The sequence below is a fragment of the Pseudorasbora parva genome, chromosome 7 (genome assembly GCF_024679245.1).
Source record: "Pseudorasbora parva isolate DD20220531a chromosome 7, ASM2467924v1, whole genome shotgun sequence".
NCBI classification, from domain to species: domain Eukaryota; kingdom Metazoa; phylum Chordata; class Actinopteri; order Cypriniformes; family Gobionidae; genus Pseudorasbora; species Pseudorasbora parva.
In genome coordinates, this window is record NC_090178.1 from 37,079,138 (window position 1) to 37,102,897 (window position 23,760).

At 37.1% G+C, this 23,760-nt stretch overlaps 1 protein-coding gene across 5 annotated transcripts in view; it reads right to left on the reverse strand.

Moving 5' to 3' along the window:
• Positions 1-1,197: 1,197 nt before the first annotated feature.
• Positions 1,198-23,760, reverse strand: part of triob (trio Rho guanine nucleotide exchange factor b) — a 209,461-nt gene continuing 186,898 nt past the window's right edge. For 4 of the 5 annotated variants that reach the window (XM_067449218.1, XM_067449219.1, XM_067449220.1 and 1 more), the window contains 11 exons: positions 21,916-21,982; positions 21,595-21,698; positions 21,407-21,476; positions 19,786-19,875; positions 19,584-19,676; positions 19,418-19,468; positions 19,153-19,230; positions 18,173-18,364; positions 17,879-18,059; positions 16,645-16,860; positions 14,400-14,536 (listed from right to left, as the gene is read on the reverse strand). In XM_067449218.1, the coding sequence (XP_067305319.1) occupies positions 14,532-14,536; positions 16,645-16,860; positions 17,879-18,059; positions 18,173-18,364; positions 19,153-19,230; positions 19,418-19,468; positions 19,584-19,676; positions 19,786-19,875; positions 21,407-21,476; positions 21,595-21,698; positions 21,916-21,982 (1,147 nt within the window). In that variant the 3' untranslated portion in view covers positions 14,400-14,531. Of the gene's footprint in view, positions 3,502-5,089; positions 5,229-5,336; positions 5,538-5,658; positions 5,732-7,390; positions 7,513-8,904; positions 9,068-9,172; positions 9,201-9,300; positions 9,440-14,288; positions 14,537-16,213; positions 16,555-16,611; positions 16,861-17,878; positions 18,060-18,172; positions 18,365-19,152; positions 19,231-19,417; positions 19,469-19,583; positions 19,677-19,785; positions 19,876-21,406; positions 21,477-21,594; positions 21,699-21,915; positions 21,983-23,760 lie in introns of those variants that run through there. The other variant, XM_067449222.1, reaches the window with a different exon arrangement.

Genomic DNA, 23,760 nt, shown 5'->3' on the forward strand with positions numbered 1-23,760 from the left:
GTGACATTGTGCTACATGAGTGGGTGCCTGCAGAAGTAGCTTTAGCCACATAAACTTCTGCTCACAGCCTCACACCTCTTAAAAAAACAAAGCACTTATATTCACACAATCACATAAACAACCACGAGGCTGCAAGTGTCAAAAACAGCCGTCAAGTCACAAACGTTTCTGGAAAAGGCTCTCTCTTTTGCTGCAAATACAGGAATACTTACAAAGCGTTACTGAAGTGTTATACAAATAATTTGAAACCCTTATTAACTTGTTTAACAAAATGTACCTGCAGATAAATAAGTTTTAAAGTACAAACATTCCATGCAATTTCTTAATGAATGTCAAAACATGTCAAATATGTAAAAAAGCTAAAAAAAAAAAGAAAAAAAAAAAGAAAAGAACTTATTTTACGGTGCCATTAGTGTAAATATATATTTAACTAGCCTAGGTCATGGATTACAGTTAGAGTTAGTTAGCCTACCTGAAATTATGCATACTTTGCTGTTATTATATGGTACATGTAACAAGGACACAGTAAAATAAAGTGTTAACATACATTTTATAGGTGACTGTTTAAATGTAATAATATTAATGTGCGTGCATGGATTTTTTTAGATTTATAAATAAGAGCTAGTACACTTTATTATAACATCATATTTATAGTTACCTTCACACGCTAAGATCTCCGCGATAAGATCGGGGGAGGGGAGGTGTAATTTATCTGTTTTGGGATCTAACCAAGATCACAGCACATGCAGATGCAACTTTCACACCTGCATGTTTCCTCAGCCGCTCCGGATGGTTTTCAAATGGTCTGGGTGAGGTCTCAAGAGAGATAGACAGGAAATGTGTAAAAATAAGAATCCTTAGAATTATTGTAGACTTCAAACCCATACGGCCTCACACACCCACGTTGGTGCACATATCATTATGTTTTTTTTATACTGTACAAACTGTACATTCTATCTCCCTACACTAACCCTAAACCTAATAATCACAAAAACATTCTGCTTTTTACATTTTTAATAAAACACTGTTTAGTATGTTAAAGCTATTTTTAATGTAAATCAGTGTAAACCCATGTCATTTTACAAATTTGTGTCCTCATGAATCACATAAACACACACGCACACGCGCGGGCGCGCACACACGCACGCGCACACACACGCACGCACGATGATAAACAAAGACACTGGAGACTAGTCGTACGAATAAAATGTTTCAGATGTTTAATCTCAAAAATAACTGAGGGTAAAGTAACGTATGTACAGCACACAATGTGCAAACATGTATGGTTTCTGTACAAAGAAATGTACATGCAAAATGAACATCGAGTCAAAAACATTCAAACTGACATCATGTAAAAAACAGCGTCGCTACGTCCAGGTTTTTATGGTGTCTGTACATCTATACATTATGAGAAACTAACTTAAATAAAACATGAAAACTCATACTAACATTACTGACCCAGCATATTATTTACCTCCTTTATATCCAGCAATAAAATAACTGCAACTATAGGTTTTAGTGACAAGAGTTAACAGTTGCTATTAGTCCACTGCAACTTCTTAAACTTGGACCCACAGTTTGGAGGCAATTACCTTGGTACTTTCTCCCAGTACAAAAGATACAGTACACGGGGACAATTCATCTTGTTGTGTTTAAAACAACGTGAACTGAAAACAAATAACTATTGTCATTTAGTCATGCAACCTTACATTAACAGACTACTGCTACAATGAGCAGAAATGGAACAAAAATTCCTAATAATCTGACAATATGATGCACTACTCGCTTAAATTCGATTAAAGAAAAAAACGAACAAGACACAATAAATAAATCAACAATCAATACATGTAAACTCCTGCTCAAGGAGTCAGAATTGCATTCATAACTTATCGTTACAAATCATAACCACCAAACAGGGAGGAGAAGCATTTAGGTACATGAGAATTAACTTTGGTATAACAATTAAAAATAAGGACATTCATAACAAAAGTGTGACGAAGACACAAATGATTTTCACTAATGAGGCTTAAGCGTACAAAATAATACTGAACACAGAAAACTCAGCAAAAGAGCCACAGATACATATCAATGCGCAGTGGCCGGTACACATACTTAACACGAATCATTATAAATAGCTGCAAAATGTAAAAGCCCCAACATTGCACATTTCAACGGATTACAAAGAGTGCACATTTGCTCTGGTTACTGACGCTTCCTGCCTTCTGAGCTTGTATTCTAACTGGTCAGTTGAAGGTCATGATCAGCCAATGAGAAAGCATTTCAAACACTGCAAATGAACAGGAACGAAGGCAGGTCCAGTTTATTTACAACATAAGGCTGACAGACAGATGCGAATCGAAACGGAAAGCTTATCTTTTACTCCCCTTGTCTGAAAGAGTTGCAGCTGTCAAAAGGCGTTTCTTTTGTTGCGATTGATTTCCAAACTGACTGTACGCTTATCAAACATGAAACTCGAGATGAACTTAAGATTTGACTTCCCTTTAAATCTTTTTTCTCCAAAACGTTCGGGATAAAGAGATCATCTTTACTGTGCTTCTATACATGGTTTATACAAAATGTAATCTGTCCTGAATGTATCTATTCAAATGACAGTACTCCACTGAAACAACCTGATGGAAATACTGTCCTTTCTAGGCTCAGGGAACAACCTTCAAAAAATCTTTCAAAAAAAATTCACATTTTCTTTTTCTTGTGAGTGTCGTTCATACAAAGAGTATGTACATGTAGCTGAAATAATTTTTTGAAGGGTTGGAAAGGGGACTTCAGAGATTTGTCAGCAGCAGTTACAGTAAAAGAGACCCAGAACCATTTCAGAATGACTCTAAAAAGAGGATGAGATTTCAGCATATTTCCTATATATGATCTAGATTTTCCAGACTTCCTCCGTATCCTACTAAGATCCGCAGGAGAACATGATTAGCGCTGGATTCCCCCTCAGGTCTGGCTGAGTAGGCGACTACGCAGGAATGCTCGGAAACTGGCAACGGGCCGCAGGTCGTTCTGATGTTTCCTCCGCTCTATGAAAGAGATGAGTCTGGAAGTGTCGAGGCGAGCTGCGCCGGAGACGGCGTTCGGCTGCAGCCAGGGCTCCTCGCGCAGACAAACCTGCGCCGAGGGGCGTCGACAAGGCTCGCCTTGGAGTAAGACGCATACGAAGTCCCGCGCCGCCCGACTCACGCCGCGGAAGTAGTCCTCCGGGAAGCTGAAGTCGAGGCGGCAGATGTTGAGGCAGGTCTCCTCGACGCTCTCGTCCAGGAACGGGGACGCCCCGCTGAGCATTACATACGCCAGCACTCCTAGACTCCAGAGGTCAGACGCCAGAGCCGCCGGCTCACCCAACACCAGCTCAGGGGCCGAGAACTCGGGGCTGCCCAGCAGAGGGTGGATGTAAGGGGCATTGGAGAGATGTGCCGCGTCACCGAAATCCGTCAGTTTGACTACAGGCTGGTTTGACGTCTGCTCCAGTAATACGTTCTCTGGCTGGAAGACACATAATGCAGATAAGTATAGGATAATGATGAAAAATAGAGGACTGATAGGGTCAAAACATACAAATATTGCATATGGATTTTACAGAACATTTGACTTTAGAATGCAATCAAGAGGTTAAAAATTTGAGAGAGAAAAGCAGTCTTTGTAGCTAAATATTTGATTCATTCAAATAAGAGATAAGATAAGAGGTAAGATGGGGTAAGATTTTTGGTTGATATTAATCTAATAACTAGAGCTGTCAAACAATTTCTCATGATTAATCACATTAAATAAAAGATGTGTTTTCATAGTATGTGTGTGTACTGTGTATGTATATTTAAATACATGCACATACGTATATTTAAGAAATATTTGCATGTATACATATATATTTCTGCATCATTTATATTACATATAAATATGAATATTTTAAATATAAATGAAAAAAAATCTTAAATATATACATGTATGTGTGCGTATTTAAATATACATACGTATTATACACAGTACAGACATATATTACGCAAACACAAATCTTTATTTTGGTTGTGATTAATTTAAATAATTTTATAACAGGAATTTAATAACAGAACTAATTTTGTGCCTTTTTATTATATAGATATGTGACTGTGACATTTATTTTGTTAAATGTCCAAGTTTCTTTTTGGTCTGTTTGTTAATGTTAAGAAGATTTGTAGATAATATTGTATTTAATTCAAAGCGAAAAGATAAAATTAGACACTTGGGGTAAGAAGATGCCCACCCATCCCCATAAAAAAATAAAAAATAAAAATTGGCATGTTGTTAGTAGTGTTTAAATTCATGGGGTTAATTTAAGGATTTATTTCAGAAAAGCATTCTTAGCTTTTCATTAAGACCTAAAGGCTAATTGACCAGTGATGCTATTACAACATATTATCAATTAAAATGTAATATTATTTTATATTATTAAATGTAATATGTATATATTCATATTCCTGTATTTAAGTCTTACTGTAGAATAAAGTTACCTTTCTCTTGACCAAATCTATTTTACAGAAATTCTCTTTGTCAGTCATCAGTTATCCAATTATATATATATATATAATGGTTGTCACCAAGAAGAAATTATTTATTTTTAAAATGTTTGTTAAATGTGTTTTGTTTAAATAATAAACTGTCGTGTAGTAGTTTCGATTTGACACATTTATTTGCATACTATGCTTTTCTTTGAGTTCTGTTGATGTTCTTCAGAGTTCACACCTTTTATGAGTAATTAATTTACATGACGTTTCCAGTCATAACACCCACCCCCTCACCCCACAAATCGCAAAATCTTAGTAATTTCTACCTGATAAAATATATTAGATCTTAACATAACAAAATATATTCATTATAGAAGTTTCCATTACTTATTTAGGTCTAGAAAATCACACATTTAAATTATTCCGTTTTTGAGGGAACACGTTAAAATAAGAAATGTCTAGATCTTTAGCTGATTTTATAGGTTGCTGTGTCTTCATTTAAATCATTTAAAGCCGTCTTGCAGCTCACTCGGAAATTTGCTTCCTCAAATGATCTACAAATTTATTACGAATCACTCAACGGGAAGGCCCACCTTCAAGTCAAGATGTGCAATCCTGCATGCGTGAAGGTAGTGTAAAGCTTCTAGAATATCCCGTAGGTAAAGAGACACCTTTTCTTCTGTCAAGTTCCCCCAGCTTATGATATAGTCCAGGAGACGACCTTGATCAGCGCTAATGTGCAAAAAGGCGAAAAGGTGTTTTAACAATATGAGTTATAGTTATGAGTATTGTGTGAGAGAAGAGTATATTGTTACAAACAAAGAAAAGAAGTCCACGTACATCTCCAGGATGAGAACATAACTGGCTGGGGTCTCGTAGATGTCCAGCAGGCCCACCAGATGAGGATGCTGAAGACACTGCAGGACGCCCAGCTCTTGAACCACCTGCTCTCGGCGCATTAGCTTCTTATTTACTAGCTTAGCGGCCACTGATCGCCTGCTTCCTCTTTGCTCACACCACTTAGTGACAGCAAACCTGCCTCTACAGATGGACAGGAAATAATAATCAGCTGGTTTCAAGTGTTAAAGAAAAACACAGATGCTTTATTTTATAGCTTTATTTAGCTACTTGAGTATGTGAGAACTTTTCATATGTACAGTACCTCCCCAGTTCCATGACTTCAGTGTAGAGGGACTCAAAGTTATCCTTCCAGAGGATACCGTCACAGGAATTGCCTATGAAAAAAACAAAACAAAAAAACGAGCACTGTCAATGGCTCAGCTAATACAATTAATTTTTTTTGCGTAACCTTTTACAATACGGGTGCACTAATATGAATTATTTCACCCAAAAATTTCATTTTGATGTTCATCTGCTTACACCTAGGGCATCCAAGATGTAAGTGTGTTTGGTTCTTCAGTAGAACCCACATTTTTAACTCCAACTGTTGCTCGTATATTATGCATGTCAATGGGGTCTAATAAGAATTAGTCTAATTTTATTATGTAAATGTGTCATAATGTATTAATTCACTAATAACATATTATATTAACTAATATTGTAAATGAATGTGCTAATTACCACAACGGGTCAAAGCCATGCATTTCAACTTCATGTTGTCTACTTTAATGAATGATTAGCTAATGATTTATAAAGGTGTCATTATGATATGACTTTACTTGTTGTGGCTTATGACTATTAACTGATTGTAAAAGGGTTAGTTCACCCAAAAATGAAAAATCTGTCAATAATTACTTACCCTCATGTCGTAATGACCCCCGTAAGGCCTCCGTTCATCTTCTGAACACAAATGAAGATATTTTTGTTGAAATCCAATGGCTCAGACAGGACTTCATTGACAGCAATGTCATTTAATCTCTCAAGACCTATAAAAGGCACTAAAGATGTCATTACAAAGCCCATCTCACTACAGTGATTCTAAAATAATTTTATAAAGCGAAGAGAATAGTTTTTGTGCGCAAAAAAACAAAATAAGGACTTATATAGTGATGGGCCGATGAATCAGTGTATCGAATCAGTGAATCAGATAATCAGTGTTGAATATTCACTATTCAACAATGAATAGTGCATCGATTCATTATTCGGATCGCCAATGTCATGTGATTTCAGCAGTTAGCAGTTTGACACGTGATCCGAATCATGAATCGATACACTAAGTCAAAAAGGATCGAAACTTTGTTTTGAAATCTGACCATAACTAAGTCGTTATTTAGTTTTTTTGCCCACAAAAACTATTCTCGTCGCTTCATAAAATTATTGTACAGACTCTGTAGTGAGATGGACTTTGTAATGATGTCTTTAGTGTCTTTTATGGGTTTTGAGAGAGGAAATGACATTGGTGTCAATGAAGGCCTGTCTGAGCCATCGGATTTCAACAGAAATATCTTCATTTGTGTTCCGAAGATGAACGGAGGTCTTACAGGGATCATTACGACATGAGGGTAATTAATTAATGACAGCATGTTCATTTTTTGGTGGAATTAACCCTTTAACAATAAGTTAATAGTCATGTGCCACAACAAATACAGTCATAACATAATGATACCTTTATAAATCATTAGCTAAGGATTAATTAAAGCAGACAACTGGAAGTTGAAATGCATGGCTTTGACCCGTTGTGGTAATTAACACATTCATTTACATTTATTAGTTAATTTAATATGTTATTAAGGAATTAATACATTATGAAAAATCATTAGTATTAGTATAATGATAGAAAAATCATTAGTAAATGGTTTAGTTCTTCATGAGACATACATTAACTCATGATTATCTGTGCATTAGTTAAGCATGAATTAATGCATATTAGTCCACCCGTATTGTAAAGTGTTACCCTTTTTTGTTTAGAGCACAGTGGACAGAAATCAACTGACCAAGCACTCTGAGGTAGGCCGATGATGTCACTGAGCCCACGTCATTAGTGGCGATGCAGGTGTAGGTGCCGCTGTCGTCCAGCGTGGCAGGTGCGATACGGAGGGTCACTTCCCCTGTCTCACTGAACAGAAAGAAAATAATTAGGAGACAAAAATTCAAATTCAAAAATTCTGTCTATTCAAAACATGCTTATCTGGATTACTAGATTCCGACTGGTCAGTCACTTCAATCATTGGTCAAATATACATAACATTTACACTTCTTATAGTTTTAGATTACAAATGTTGTCTACGTTGGGTCAGAGGTCATCTTTCCATCAGAACTATAAAGTTTTAAATATCGATATTTAAAACGAAACAAAACACATTGCTTCATTTCAGAATCACTGAAGTCATATGGATTACTTTTATGATGGATAGATGTGTTTTATTGGAGCATCAAAAACTGTGAAGAGCCAAGATATTATTTAATATAATTCCGATTGTGTTCGACTGAAAGAAGTCAAGTCAAATCAACTTTATTTATATAGCGCTTTTACCACGACGATTGTTTCAAAGAAGCTTCACAGGGTTAAACAGGAAAATATTGCAACAACATTTGATTTGGCTGTACAGTCGTTCTGGAGAAAACGGTGATGTCATCAGCTCATTTCAATTTATCATATAGCGACAATGTGGGCAGTATTATAGTTGATTTTAGTTCATTTAGTAATTCATTTTATTTGGATATTTAGTTGAAAACCTTATATTGAAATTTTAGTGTTCCCAACTGAGCAAGCCAAACCAAAGTTGACAGAGGCAAGTTTCACATTTCATACCCAATGGCAATTCAAAGTGCTTTACACAGAAATTAAATAAAATAGTGTTAAACATATGCATGAGAAAAAAAGAATACCATGTGTACGAATTAGGTCAGAAATTATATTAGATCGGAATATTCAAAAGTTCGAGGTATCGCAAAAGGTTTATTGAGGATGACACGTCGAGTAAACAATTATTAAATATGAATATTCAAAAAATCTGAGTCATCACGCCGGTGACAGGTTTATTGAGGATGACGTGTCGGTCATGTACAAGAAGAAAGACATATACACCTTGGATGGCTTGAGGGTGAGTAAACTATGGGATCATTTTATCTGCACTATTCCTATTAATATTTGATTACACTTTGATTATAAAATTTAAAAAAATGATCAGATTATCAATTGATCAGATCAAAAATTATCATTTTGCTCACAAAGGAAGTGACAAGATGAGAGATTAATTTTGTCTAACCTACATCAATGAATTAGTTTTTGTGCAAATCACCAAATGCAGTCAACTAACAACATGAAGACCATCGCATGGAAATATTTGGCATTTAGCATGTTTCCTTCTGCAAAGTGTTATAATGAAAGTCGCAAAATGACTGTTCTTCCCTCATAATGCATTTGATCAGAAAACAATGCAAAAGCGCCACCTGCAGTCTGTATAGCTGCATGACCTGCATAATGATGTCTGTGTGACGGTTGTACCTGTGTGTGAGTGCGTATCTTCCACCGCTGCTGAGAGTGCTCTGGTCAGGCCCTCTCCAGCAGACCGAGGCTTTGGGCTGCCCACAGATCTTACAGCGGAGAGTAACACTGTCTCCCCGGTCACACACCACCTCGCTCAGGGGGACCGTGAACTCCGGAGGAACTGCTGCCAGCAATTCAGAAACGTACAGTCATTAGGCTCTTTCATTATGACACATATTATATTCAGAGAGATTTCCAAGAACGAAAGAACAATATTCTAACTTACCATCATAAATGTAGTTGGGATTCAAAAGCTGAAAAAACAAGCAAGAATGTAATGTTTTATATGTATTCATAAAATGACATAGACAAGTAATGATTTCATGATGAATCATTCGACTGTTAAGACAGTACCTTTACAGAAACCTTATTGGCGGATCCATCTCTAGACTTGCGAAAGCCATTCTCTGGTTTGCACTCTTTTCTACCCTCTTTGTCTCTCCTTTCGGACTTTCGTCTGATGCGGAGAGCTGTGTGCCATGACGAAGACTTCCTGGATAAAAAAATATAGCACTGTTTTTGAGACGACTCGCTCACAGTTAGACTATGACATGAATCTCAATTTAAAACCTTTGGTGTCTTCTAAGTAAGTCATAAGTGGATGCTTTCACACTTACAGCCTTTGTGGGAAATGAGAGGTCAACATTAACTCAAAGTGAACCTTTTTACATACATAAAACACATTTTTTGTATAATTGTGCAAATTCATCAGTCCAAGTTATTTACAAAGATTCATAATTTTAATCAAAATAACTTAATGCTCTTTTATTCCCATTCGAAGTGGAACTTGAGTGGAAGTGGGGTTAAATACTTGACCTAGACGTTTTTAAAAACTCAATCAATTTCTTATGGATAAAAATCAAGTCCCATCCAACATGCATGTTGAGTATCTTGTTAAATGTTTAAATATGTTATGGAAGTATAATGGGTTTTTAGGTTTTGTTGTAACACAAATTTTAAAATGTAACTGATAATACAGGTCCTTCTAAAAAAATTAGCATATTGTGATAAAAGTTCATTATTTTCCATAATGTAATGATAAAAATTAAACTTTCATATATTTTAGATTCATTGCACACCAACTGAAATATTTCAGGTCTTTTATTGTTTTAATACTGATGATTTTGGCATACAGCTCATGAAAACCCAAAATTCTTAAAAAATTAGCATATCATGAAAAGGTTCTAAAAAAATAAATATTTCAGGTCTTTTATTGTTTTAATACTGATGAAAACAATAATATAATATAATATAATATAATATAATATAATATAATATAATATAATATAATATAATATAATATAATATAATATAATATAATATAATAATACTTTAAATAAAGGTGACATAGTTGCACGGTATATTTACTTACTATAGCGATAACAGTAAATGATGCGTAATTACAAGTAACTAACCCTAAATCAAATCATAACCACCCATAACCCTATAATAAGCACATGTAATACTACTCATTTGTGTAATTACACTGTAATTACAACTTCCCCAACAACTTCCCCTTAAAATAAAGGATATACATTAATAACTTAAAAAGAGTGGTTATTTTACAGTATGTATTCAGTAGTGCAATTCACAATTGCAATTAATGATTTACAGTACTCTTGTAAAGTACTGGCTACCAAAATTGACAGTAAGTACTGTACATTTACAGTATTTTTACCATAATATAATTTCTGATGCATTTAACAATTTCTAGAAGTAAAAAAAAAACATGCCCAAATATGTTTATATAATTCATATAAAGCAAAGATCCAGACCTATGCTTTTTGTGTCATGCTTATGAATAAAAAATGCTCTAAAACGGCAGGAAACTCAATTGAGCAACAATTTGAACGCTGTGAAGCTGAAGGAACCCTTAACCTAACCACAAAGTGTCACTGTGCTGTTTAAAGCAGAGGAGAACAAGATTAGTTTAGTAGCTAACTCAAAAACTTCACAAAATACTGGGACATGAACCAGTGACGGAACAACCAACTTGACATAAACGTACCATCGATGAAGACAGACTGAACTGAAAGAAAGACCAGGCTTAAATGCATGGGCAATTGAGACAGTCCAGAGCAATCTTAGTTTATATGAACAAGATTAGTTTAGCACAGGATACACAGCACCATTTTTCGGCTGTCCCAGATGAAAGATTGTCACTGTGAAACAATGGTGATGATTTCTTTGATGGTGACTCCTAACCATTGGTCTAATGTCATACAGTGAGAGATGTTCAGAGATGTCACAGTCTTGAGACCAAAGATAGTCTATGATAATTTTCTGACAGCATAATCACCGCACAGTGTGTTGGCTGCTATGACCTACGTCTACTGACCAGCCAATAAAACTGCGACATGAAATCAATGCAAACATGATGATAAAACTTACAAATCTCAAGGTCTTTTCCTTCCTCTTTCACAGCGTCCTCTTTTTTCCCAGCACAAACTGTGAATCATTATGGTCTTTTTGTTTACCACTAGCACACGCTGATGACATTTTATTCTTCTATAGAAACTTGTATCGTAGCCTACGAGTCAATAGGTGTCATCATTGTACAGTCTACATGCATGTTGTACCCACGTTTAATTGATCCATGTCACACAGTGTGATTTGAAATGATCTTCTAGGATTGCTAAAATCATGCATAGTATCCCGGGCCTAAAGCCTCGTCCACATGTACATGGTATTTTTATACATTTTTTTATTGTATAGTATTTTATTTATAGATTTTTGTCCTCAATTTAAAAAAAAGGTGTCCCCATGAAAACGCAAAATCACACTATGAAGCGCTGTCAAGAGCATTCCAAACCAACAGGTGGCAATATAACCCTAGCCGTAAAGCCATATTGGCCAATCAGCAGCCTGGAAAAAAGGATATTGCCAGTTCCGGTTCTGACATAAGCCAAAATCTGGCTGGTTTCACTGTCCACTCGACAACAATGCAACCAGAGTTTCTAATAATTTTCACCCTGGCAGGAGTTTTCAAAAAAAGTTTGGTTTCAGTGACCGGATACTAGGGATGCGCGGTATACCGGTACTGGAAATCTTTTATTTAAAACTGTACGATATCATTATTTTGTACATTTCGGTATATGCCGCTTTTCCGAAGTTCACAGCTAGATGGCAGCGCGCTACCCAAACTGACCGGCAAATGTGACAACATAGACGAACAAAATTGATAAAGCAGTTGAATCTCATTCGAGATGCCCAAAACAAATTAATAAAGAGAGGAGTAGAAGTGAAATTTGTAATTACTTTGCTTATAAAACTGATGAAGAACCATCAAACCTAACCAAGAAGCATCTTTCACTATTCTGCCTTCTTAAGAGATCGACAGGTCAGTGAATCATTCAAACCGTCTAATTTAGAGATTTATTTTCTTTTTACACTGATCAACGCACATACATAGCCTAACATAAGATCGAATTTCACAAAATCTCCAGCTTTTGTTTCAACCAATGACATTTAGATCCCATAATATTTGCATGCGTACTATTGCACTATTTACATTCGCGTTAGACACAACTGACTGTGTTTATGTGAATACTCACTAAAGATGGACATTTTTACATAATTCTGTGTATTTGACAAGGGGGTAATCTAGCGCTCGGAAAGCGTTCCACCCATAGGGGCTGCCATTGCTAACCAAGCCATCACCTGCTGTTAGCATCCCATTGACTCCCATTCATTTTTGAGTCACTTTGACAGTGAATAACTTTACATCTGAGACGTTTAAAGACTCCATTTGTCCATTGTTTATTTCTAAAGAAACACGACAATGTATAAAAGGCTCCATTACCTTGTATCTTACACTATCGCCCCGCAGAAGCTGTTTTTGTAAAAATAGGCTAACTATTGCGTCATAACCAACGCGACCCTGTCGCACAGTTGAGAAATTACCGTATAGACCTGAGGAGACGCTCGCAGGCAATCTTTTACTGTCTATGAGACAGTCTGGGGGACGTGGAGACATAAAGTCTGATAAAGTCAAGGGAGAAGAATGGGGAGAAGCCGATAGTGAGCCAAAAGCAACGGGAGAAAATATTTAAACAACGTGATTCAGCTTTCAATTTCCACATCTACTAGAAGACCTACAGCTGTCAGACAGGAGGCTCACGTCACATCTACGTCCTCAAGCTCAGTCTGAGCCTGCGCAGTTCTCTCAGCCATCAGGAAGTGAGTGCCCCTAGGTTGACTTCATTATTTCGCCGTTGACGTAATGGGTCCATTTCTTTTACTGTCTATGGTATTTGACTGTTTAAGGAAACTTAATTTGTAATGTGCGAGCTCTAAGTTACAGGAGTGTGTGTGTCGTTATGAGCTCATATCTCCTGTAACTGTTATTATGAAATGCTATAAAACTGCTTGCATGTTCAAATGATTTCCGTTATCCATCCCGAGACGAACGTGAAATGTTGAATCGGATTATGCAGATTGCTTTAGTGTAGGCGCGATGTCTTTTGAAACCAGAAGCAATTTGCTAATTTTGAGAGATTTTTGCTGCAATTATTTCTCACAAGAAAGTTTTTTAATGACTGATTTGATGTGATAAGCTTTGCTGATCAATTTACTAATAAACATTTGTGGTAATTTCCCACTTCATAATCTCAAAACTTGCATAATTATACTCATTCGCGTGCAATATACCCGTGCTAATATCAGACCATGTGGAATCGATTTAATATCGGTACTTCGTTATTAGATTGTGGTAACGTACCAAAGCCAAAATAGTGGTATCGAGCCATCCATCCCTACCGGATACTGCATTTAGGTGTGGACGAAAGGCCAAAACGCATAGAAAAAGCTGCGGTTTTAAAAATACTGGTGTTTGTGTGTGCCTAATTAACAGACTAGAAAACTGGCTGAGAAACTAAAGACAGGAAGGACAAAAAACTTGATTAAAAAAAAAAAACTAGGCAGTCAAAAACGTGACACAAGGATAGCCGTTTGGCATACAGATGTTAATTCACTTAGTATTTTTATAATAAACTAAATAATTATTGCACACATTATTATTTCTTGCTCATATTGCTCATGTGTCAGTGATTATGAATAGTAGCGCACATGGCTAAGGTTGTCCCTGGTTTAAGGCATAATGCGTTTGCTGTCAAACTTCATAACGTAGAGCACAATTAGTACTTCATGAAATTTACATGTAGACCAATGTGACAGCATAGACAAAATGATATTATCTCGATTGAGCTAGCAAGCATTACATTAGTGACACTATGCATACCAAACCATTTAAGCAAAAAATCAAACAATATGGTGCTTCTTCATTCTAGATCTGACTAATTAGTCTATCTGTAATAAATAAACAATTAATAACCAATCCTTACTTGAGGGTTCCGTCTGGGTAGTCGGGAATGATGGTGGAGGTGTGACCCAGAACGTAGCCGGGGATCCAGCCCTCGGCTGCTGGGCCTTGCTCTGTGGCGGCACGGAAAACTAGAAACATGTTCTGCTGGTTAGAGGCCAATATCTGCACAACCTCTCCTTGATATACGCTGATCTCATCCTCCTTTAGAGCCACATAGTCATGGGTCACCAACATGGTCGACACACTGCTGCTGCTGCTGCTTTCACTCTGAGAGCAGAAACATAAGCAAACCGTCAGCACAACACCACCAATTTTACATGATCTACATTTAATTTACTATGTTTATAAGTGAAGAATGTTGAAGACATTTAGCGAGCTGGATATTTAAGAGAGCAAGAATGAAGCAAGTGAGAGCAGTTCAAGTTAAACTAAAGAGTCATTCGCACTGACAGTTCACACTTAAAGCTAAACTGTGTGATATTTTCCACCATCTAGCGGTGAAAAGGTATATGACCATCCAGTTTCAGTTCCTCTCAATTCCAATTTCGTTTTAACTCCTACGGTGGCATATTTAGTCCAAGATTAACATGGCAATCCCCCATGTCCCATTCGACACGGTGCCATCGAGTGTTAAAACGCAAAAGGCGAAGCTTGAATTTACGGGTATGACACTCTTTGGCTAATATACTTTCAAGATGGAGGGGCAACATGGCGACCAGCATTCAAACCCCTCACCCGTATGTATTTCCAATGGCATATTATAAACTTACGTGAATACTCTATTACAAGTATTATAAAGAAGAAAATATATATTAATGAACACATATATTTTTGAAAGAACTAAGTGTTTTTAGCTAAGAATAAACTAAAACGTTACACAGTGTAGCTTTAAATAGCTGCCCAGATGCTGTACTGTTGGTTACTATGTCTATGCTCCTACTGATAGTCGTTGGAACATGTTAAACTTTGCTGCATCACCAAAAATCTATTTTCCTCATCTTGCCTCTAATCGCCTACTAATTAAAAAAATAATAACTTCTGGCCTTTTTGTTGCAGCAAATTACTGTCAGTGTGATTACCCCTTAGGGTTCTGTTGGTTAGGAGAGGAAATCTAACACCCTTTAAATCACTATAAGAGTTTTCGTGGCTGAAAAGCCTTGTCTTTTAACTTAGTGACCATCTATATGCTAGCAGACTGCTAAAAGTTGATAAAATATATTTGCACAGATATCCACATTTAAAAGTAAAATCTCTCTCTTTCAGGAAACAGACAGAATATATTGATGACTCATCCTGCAGTTTGGGAGTACCTACATTTTTGGTCCAATAAATTGCTCTGTAGAATGAGAATATATCCATTCCCTCAATACTGCCTGCTTCTGACTTGCTAGTAAATCCCTGTCCATGGCTGTGATGTAACTAAGCCTACTTGCTATTTTAAAAAAGAGACAAACCCTTTGATATATCCCACCCCCACTTCTTGTTTCAATAGGAAGTAAGTCTGCAGGGGAATTTTATGGGGAAGTTGTTTTTTAATTGTCTTAAAATCTGTCAAGAAAGCAGTAAGCAGGTTAAAAAGAAAACAGTGTGTTAGTAATTGTTAGTTGGCTGGTTTACGTGCTCCCAAAGCTTGCATATTAGGTCTTCACAGGCAGTTAAGAAAATACAAATCCTGCAAGTTTAAAGCAGATAGAATCAGCAGAGATAGTCAATGGATGCACAGAGTTTCTGAGAAACTCTTGAGAAGTTATCCTGCTTGACAGTGTACGTTGTTAGTTGCGCAGCACAGTCAGACCAGGCCAGTTAATATCCACAACAGCCTGTGAGAATCCTCTTTTAGTTCCAGGACAACGCACAATTGCAAACCCCAGCGGGTTAGTATGAAGCTGGAGGTGAAGCAGGACTAGGCCTCACTGAAGCCAGGAGCTAGAATTTGGCTCTTACCCCATTGCTGTGAGTGGAGTGCAGGGACTGCTCACTGGTGGAGGAGCAAGTACTGATGCGGTCCAACTCCTTACTGTGGGCTGAGTGCCTGCGAGTCTGACACTGGTTGCGACTCAACGTGTCACTTTGCTCTGTGTAAGAGCCAGGCCTGCCAGTGGGAGAAGCTGGCATTGAGGCCCAAAACGGGGAGCCCTTCTGGGCTTGGATGCCTGGTGTGAAAGGTGTAAAGTTCTGAGGGTTCAAGGGGGAGAGAATAGGTGAGGGGACTCTTAGACGAGGCTTCGTTAGAGTGAGAGACAGGGGTGCGACTGCAGTTCTCTGAATAGGTGTCCCTGGTTGGGCTTCCTCGCGTAGCTCCTTCAAAGGGCTCTCCAGGACCCGCATCCTAGGGACCTCACCGTTAAGGTCCTGGTCAGGAAGAGGGCACGTACCTGAAGTGCGGTCATCTGGGGCGGGGGCGTGGTGGTGCTGCACAGGCTGAGGGAGACGAGAGGAAGGTTGAGGGATTCGGGAAGCTCGGGATCGGGAGCCACAGCCGGGACCCATGGAAGAGCTGCTGCTACCTCCTGGAAGTCCACTGCTGCTGGGTCCTCCAAGACTGCTTGCCCCAACATGGTTCCGTTGGTATTCAATGGGTGAAGTCAGTGCTGAGTGGACAACAAGAGACACGTTATGTTAAATAACATAACTCAATCATCAAACACATTTTCTTAGATGCATGTAGTGTTGTAAAGTAAAAGAATAAAGCTATGAACATTAGGAATAGTTCACTTTAAAATGAAAATTCTGTCATCCCTTACTCACCCTCAAGTTGTTTCAAACCTTTATGAATTTCTTTCTTCAGCTGAACACAAGGGAAGATATTTTGAAGAATGTTAGTAACCGAACAGTTAACTGGAGTCATTGACTTCCATAGTATTTTTTTCCTACTATGGAAGTCAATGGCTCCAGTTAACTGTTTGGTTACTGACATTCTTCAAAATATCTTCCCTTGTGTTCAGCTGAAGTCTTCAAACAACATATTTTCAAAACTACCTAGTCACTTGAATATCTAAATTGATGGACTGCCCTAAAGGTGACTTTCAAAGAATGTCTGAATGATCTAGAATGTCCTGTCCTGGCCCGAGAGGGCCACTATTCTACAGGATTAGCTCCAGTCCTGAACCAGCCAATCAATGTCATCAAGATTACAATAAACTTCCCGACAAGTGTTTTGGGGCAGGTTTGAGCTAAACTCTGCACACCAGGAGCAGGATTGGACAACCTATATCCTAAAGCAACCCATAGTACACATATTACAGGAACAATCCCAGTGGACAAACTTGAGGTTAAGATACTTTGTTTCTATCTATCTATCTATCTATCTATCTATCTATCTATCTATCTATCTATCTATCTATCTATCTATCTATCTATCTATCTATCTATCCATCCATCCATCCATCCATCCATCCATCCATCCATCCATCCATCCATCCATCCATCCATCCATCCATCCATCCATCCATCCATCCATCCATCCATCCATCCATCCATCCATCCATCCATCCATCCATCCATCCATCCATCCATCCAGGGCTTAACACCAACAACATTTGGTTATCAGATATATAACCTATAAACTCCTACTTTGTAACTTAGTTTGAAACTCAAAAAATGCGTTACCATTGAGGAAGTTTCTCTGGTTTTCCAGGATGCTGCTGATCTGCTGGATCCAGGCCTGGCAAACCATCCGATTTGAGCAATGGAGGACATAGTGCTCTGTACTGCCAGTCGATGACCTTGAGGTCAAAATAAACTTACAAGGGTCATTGTCAGGACTCTCCTCTAGACCCAACCAACTGACCTGCAGAGTACAGAGAGATGAAAAGAAGAAGAATGAGATGAATGATGTACATTTAGTTGCTATGCTGTGTCTTGAATACAGTGTTTTCTACAGCAGTCGTTCCGTCTACATACCTTTATGCTGTTCTTAAACAGATAACCTGGCATAGAAAAGCCCTTCTTTTTATCCAGAGGTTCACTGAAGATAACTATTTGCTCAAAGAGGAAGACACGCCTCTCCTTCATACGAGAAAGGAGACCACCGTCCTGGTCTGAGACCAAAAAGGTGTCCTGGAGAAGCAGTCGGCCCTGGGCTACAATTTTACCCTGAACACAAACATAAAATAAATAATGCTCAGTCCTCAAAAATGTAAAAAATCTCCAGCTTATGTAAACTTATCACAAAAAAGTACAAACTAAAGTACAAAAGTGAATAAAAATGTTGAAATTAAATTTACATTATTAGTAATCCATCACAAGGTAAATGCTTATTATTCACATTAAAGGTGCGGCCACTTTTACCACGTTTATTTGGCAAATTTTTGCTTGTGAAATCCATTCATTTCAGTAGGAATCCACATAATCAGGAATTTTGCATGAGGGCCAAAAAATGTCCTATACAGGTTTCACAAAAGGTTCAAGTTAGCATGCGGACTTGCCAGATTTGCCAGAAAACTGCTTGGTTTGAAAATAACTATTGTGTGCTTCACACATCACTTCACATTGCGAGAAAAAAAGAAAAGAAAAAAAAAGAAAAAAAAACATGCCCAAAAACAACATTTCTACAAAATGTGACCACACACTGAGTCAAACAATTTTTAGCATAATAAACCTTCACAAGACTCTATGCAGTCTAGTTTGAGATATTATATGATGGTCCCCTGTTTTTGATTTGGAGGCAAGTTCAGTGTTTTAGTTGCTTTGAATGTGTATTTTTTCAGGCATCTAAACTCTTTCCACGGAATGATTAAATGTAATTCTTGGTTTCATTTGTTGTCTTTTAGCTAAATCGGAATTCCTGCTAATTTATGTGCATATAGCTGTTAATGGCTTTGCGTTTAACTTCCCCCACCTACACACTCACATTTTTTTAGTAAAAATGAAATGCATCTTACATCAAATCCTTGGAGGCGTCCAACATTCATCATGTCATTGCAGCGTTTAGGAACAACACACATCACCTCTACCGCTTTCTGTGAGAGAGCATATGTATTTACAGCAATGTTAATAACTAGATTTAATTTTTTAAGAAAACATGATTCCTGTTTGCCTGTGTAAAATTGGCCAGTATATTATTAATGTGTTGTGTCAAATTACGAGATATTACTAGATGGTTTGTCAAAGTTGAAAACGAACCCATGTCTTAACAAATACACTTACCTCCAATTCTACAGTGTCCAAAGCAGCCTTTTTGGAGAACTTAAGGAAATCCTAAAACAAGGATGTTAAAATAAAACAGTATAATGATCTGTTCTCAAAATCATCTATTTTTACATAAGCATGATGTATGGGTTATACTGTAGGGAATGGCTACATTGCTTCTGACCTTCAGCAGAAGCTGGTATTTCATGATCCGCTGCACTGGTTTAATCAGTAGATCTGTGATCTGTAGCCTGTGGCCCAACCTCTGCTTTAAATCCTGATGAAGACACAAAGTAAAGATGAGTGTGATTATGAGTCTGTCTCACTTTTCATGACTCATGTTTAAATGTCAGGCAGGATGTAGACAGTGTAGACTTGAGTCTTACCTCGAAATATGTGTCGATGTACTCTGAAACAATGTGCTCTGATTTGGGCTTGTTTTGGCAGTACACAATGTACATGTGCAGTCTTCGCTCCTGTTGCCAAAAAAATTTCACACACAGAAGTCAGAACTTAATAGACTATTAATAACTACAGAAACAAAGTAGCAATGGAAACCAAAGAAATGAAGGAAATAGGAACTAAACACAAGAAATAAGAACATAACTAAGAGTACAGAAACTAAAACCAACATAAAACATGACAATTAGAATATTCTAGTTGAATCTGATTGATTAGCGAACCTTCTAAGGTGTGAAATTATTTTCAGGGAAACGCACCGCTAAAGTAGTTCCAGGAAGGTCTTGACCACATTACAGTTCCATATCACTTCGACAAATGATTTCAGTTATTTCAAAGGTCCTTACAGCCGACAGCTACCCTGGATGCCAGCCAAACTTAGCCCCGCCCACACATTTTTTAGGTTGGGCAGTTCGGTCTGGCCTCGCTCCATAGAGGACTAATTATCTCCGAACAGAAACTGTTCAGACCAATGAGATCATCAGGGCGGGCTTTAGACGATGACGGACAGATGATCAACAGTAACGTAATCATCACGCCATCAAAGGGGCTTGGATTATATTTGTTCAAATCTTAAACGGAGAGATTGTTTGTATATGCATTCACCTTCACAATTTCTCTTTAAAAAATGATGATCATGTTGGGTAAGTACTCTGTGTATCATTAAATTATTTAATTTTTTTACAACACCAGCAAAGATCGTTTATTTCAGCGCGCGTGCAGACAGGGTTGCCAAGTTTGACAACAAAACCCGCCAACTACTACCCCTAAACAATAGCTTCTAGGGGGTTCTCCGAAAGAAAAAAAAAGGTGTTTGGGGGGTAAGATGTGTGTTTTTTTGGGAAGGTTGCCTGCTAAAATTCGCACTTATGGGTCTATATATCACATAATAGTCACTTCAATCCGTGGACGTAGAAAACAACCCTTGGGAAAAAAAACTCGGACTTGGCAACACAGTGTAGTTGAGCTCTGTTGACGTCGCTTCGTTGTTCTGATTGGTTGTAGGTCTATCCAATTGAGGTCTTTCCTGGTTCAGTTGAAACACGCCCCATAATCACAGCCCAATGGAGTAGTTTCAGACTCATATTCTGACTAGAATTGAGTATGACCGCGTCAGGCTAGCCGACAACAGCAAAAGAACCAAAATGACACTGAACAAGAAAATAAAGTAGTAAACTATAAGATAAAAACAATTAATTATTTCCATGTTTTTTTATGTGTTGTTTTTTTGCCACAAAATTGTTTAGTTACGTATGGTAAGCACATACTCACGTACTTTCTTTTCAAAATCTTGTTGTTTTATTAGAAAAATAATTATTGTATTGTATCAACACCTAGGGTGTGTATTATTTTTCTAATAATTCAACAGCCCGGACTCCTTACGTAATTGTCAGGCACTTTGTTTTACTCATACGTCTATTTATGCATATATGCATAAAACGATGATGATTGTTGACAGTTAAAATAAATATGTATATCTATACATATTTAAATGGAATGAAAGATATAGAATGTACTGCATGTTAGGGTCCACAAATCATATCATACCTGTCTGATAAACAGGGGCGCAAGCCTATCAGGGTCCTCCAAGCACTTCTCCAGTTCACCAAGAAAGAAGCTACAAAGATCAGAGGTTCACGTTAATGTTTTACATTAATATTACTGCCAGTAAATTAAAGCAGGCTGTCTAAATACGGTATTAGAGAGGATGGAAGCTTTTATTTTTTTTCACATACTCTTTATGCCAGTCATAAATCTGGAGAATGTTCCCAAAGACAATCTTATCTTTGCCCTTCATGTCGTCGGGTACGCCCTCCTCCTTCATCCTGCTTATGTAGCCCTGCAGGTGCCGGAAAACATGAGTATTATTATCATGCAGACAGTGACACTTAAAACGTGATCAATTCACAACAATTGTGTAAGCCCTCAATAGATACAGAACTTAACCCTGACGGCAGCTGCCAATTATGTTTACTTGAATAAATGTGATTGGTTACAAGTGGTCACCATAGTGATCTCACTGCAGTATTTGTTAAAAGAACTGAATATAAGCCCACCTCCACGACCGCACCAAGGTCTCTCACGTAGTCTCTCTCTGTCTCAACCAGTTCCAGCAGTACATAACTGAAAAAAATAAAATAAAAATTACATTCAACCAAAAACAATCCAACATGAAAGGTGAAATGAAAAGAAACAAGTATCTGCAAAAATATTTCTAATAAAGAAATCTTATTAAAATGACTCAACAGCTATATTTCCATCAAAACAATTTTTGTGCATTTTGGGGCAATGCATAAAAAACACTGGATGCAAACGTCAAGATAAAAATCGCCAATATGCGTATAAATTCTAAACATGTGGAATGCATAAACAACACATGCGCTTAATTGAGTTATATATATATTTTATGATTTTTTTAATTATATGTTTGATGGAAACTAATTTACTGAATATATTACTAGATGTGCATAAAAAGCAACATGTCCTCATCAGGTCATTTGTCACTTCCTCGAAATACGACTTTTTTTTTTCGACTCGTTTCGAAAACTCGAACTCGAAAGTGACTTTTTTTCCGATTAAACGACTCGTTTACCAAAGTTGTGCCCATATCGACAATATTTTAATTTATGAAATACAACGCATAGGAGTGTTTTCTAAAGTTGTGCTCCTATTGACAGCAGGACACTTTCCTTTTAAAGCATTTTTCCCTTTTGATCTGCTTAATATTTCAGGTTTTGCATAGCTCAGTTGGTAAAGCATTGCACTATACAACAAAAACATGTGATCATGCAATCGTGAGTTCAATCCCAGGGAACACATGTGCTCATAAAGTGTGTATGCACTATAAATCACTGGGTAGGTTTAGGGATGGGTGGGTGTAGTTGTAAATTAAAAGAAATATTTTTGCTAAATGGAAATATGACAAATGGTGGTAAAAAGTCCACGCATTGCATTAAAATGAACACGCATTTTGATTGTAACGACAGTCATAACATGGAACACGACACTGTTATTATTTTTAATTTGTAATAAGGTGCTTGAAAAACGACCTATAGAGTCGTATTTTTTTGGAGGACAGTTTGATAAAAAGACGCGACTTTGCGATGGGAAGGCATAACTGGACTAACAAGTGGGACTTGTTGCACAGCATCTGAAATGCTGTTTTGTAGTGTTTAGTAAAAAGTCATCAAAAAATTATTATTACCTCCCAGAATGGTATTACATGACTGCATTCCCAAACAGCAAACCATGTTTATTACATTTTGTCTGTGTGTATTTTTTTTTATATGCAAAAAATGTTATAGAGTAATATTATACAAATATGCAGTGGCTTCACCTATTTTTTTTGTGATTTTGGTAGTACTTTATTTTACAGTCCCGTTCAGTCCCATACTATGTCCTTACTATAGTAATTATAATAACTTGGTAATAACTAGGTACTAACACTGAAACAATCCCTAAACCTAACTGTAATCCATGAAATTACCTTATATTACCCAGTACTTTCTTAGGTAAGCATACTGTAAGCACATGTAAGTGCACAAACTGTAAAATAAAATGCAATCGTGGATTTTAGTGCCAGTTTATCAGGAAGCGGCCATTTTTGTTCTCTTCGACTCACTGAATAGAAACGCTGCGTTTATGCGCAAATGTTGGAAACACTTTATTCTCTTACTTTATTTACTCTGTCCTTGTTACTCTGCCCTACAAAGCAAAAAGGCAGTAACTACATAGAGTGCAGAACTGAGAAAAATGACTTTAAAGTTATCCTGTCATCCAGCCCAAGTAGTTGTAGGTAGATTACTGAACATGTGGCTGTTTTGTTACTTTATATTAGCTTATTCTTTGTACATATCAATCCTTATTTTTATTTGATATTTTACGTCTATTTTGCAGTTACT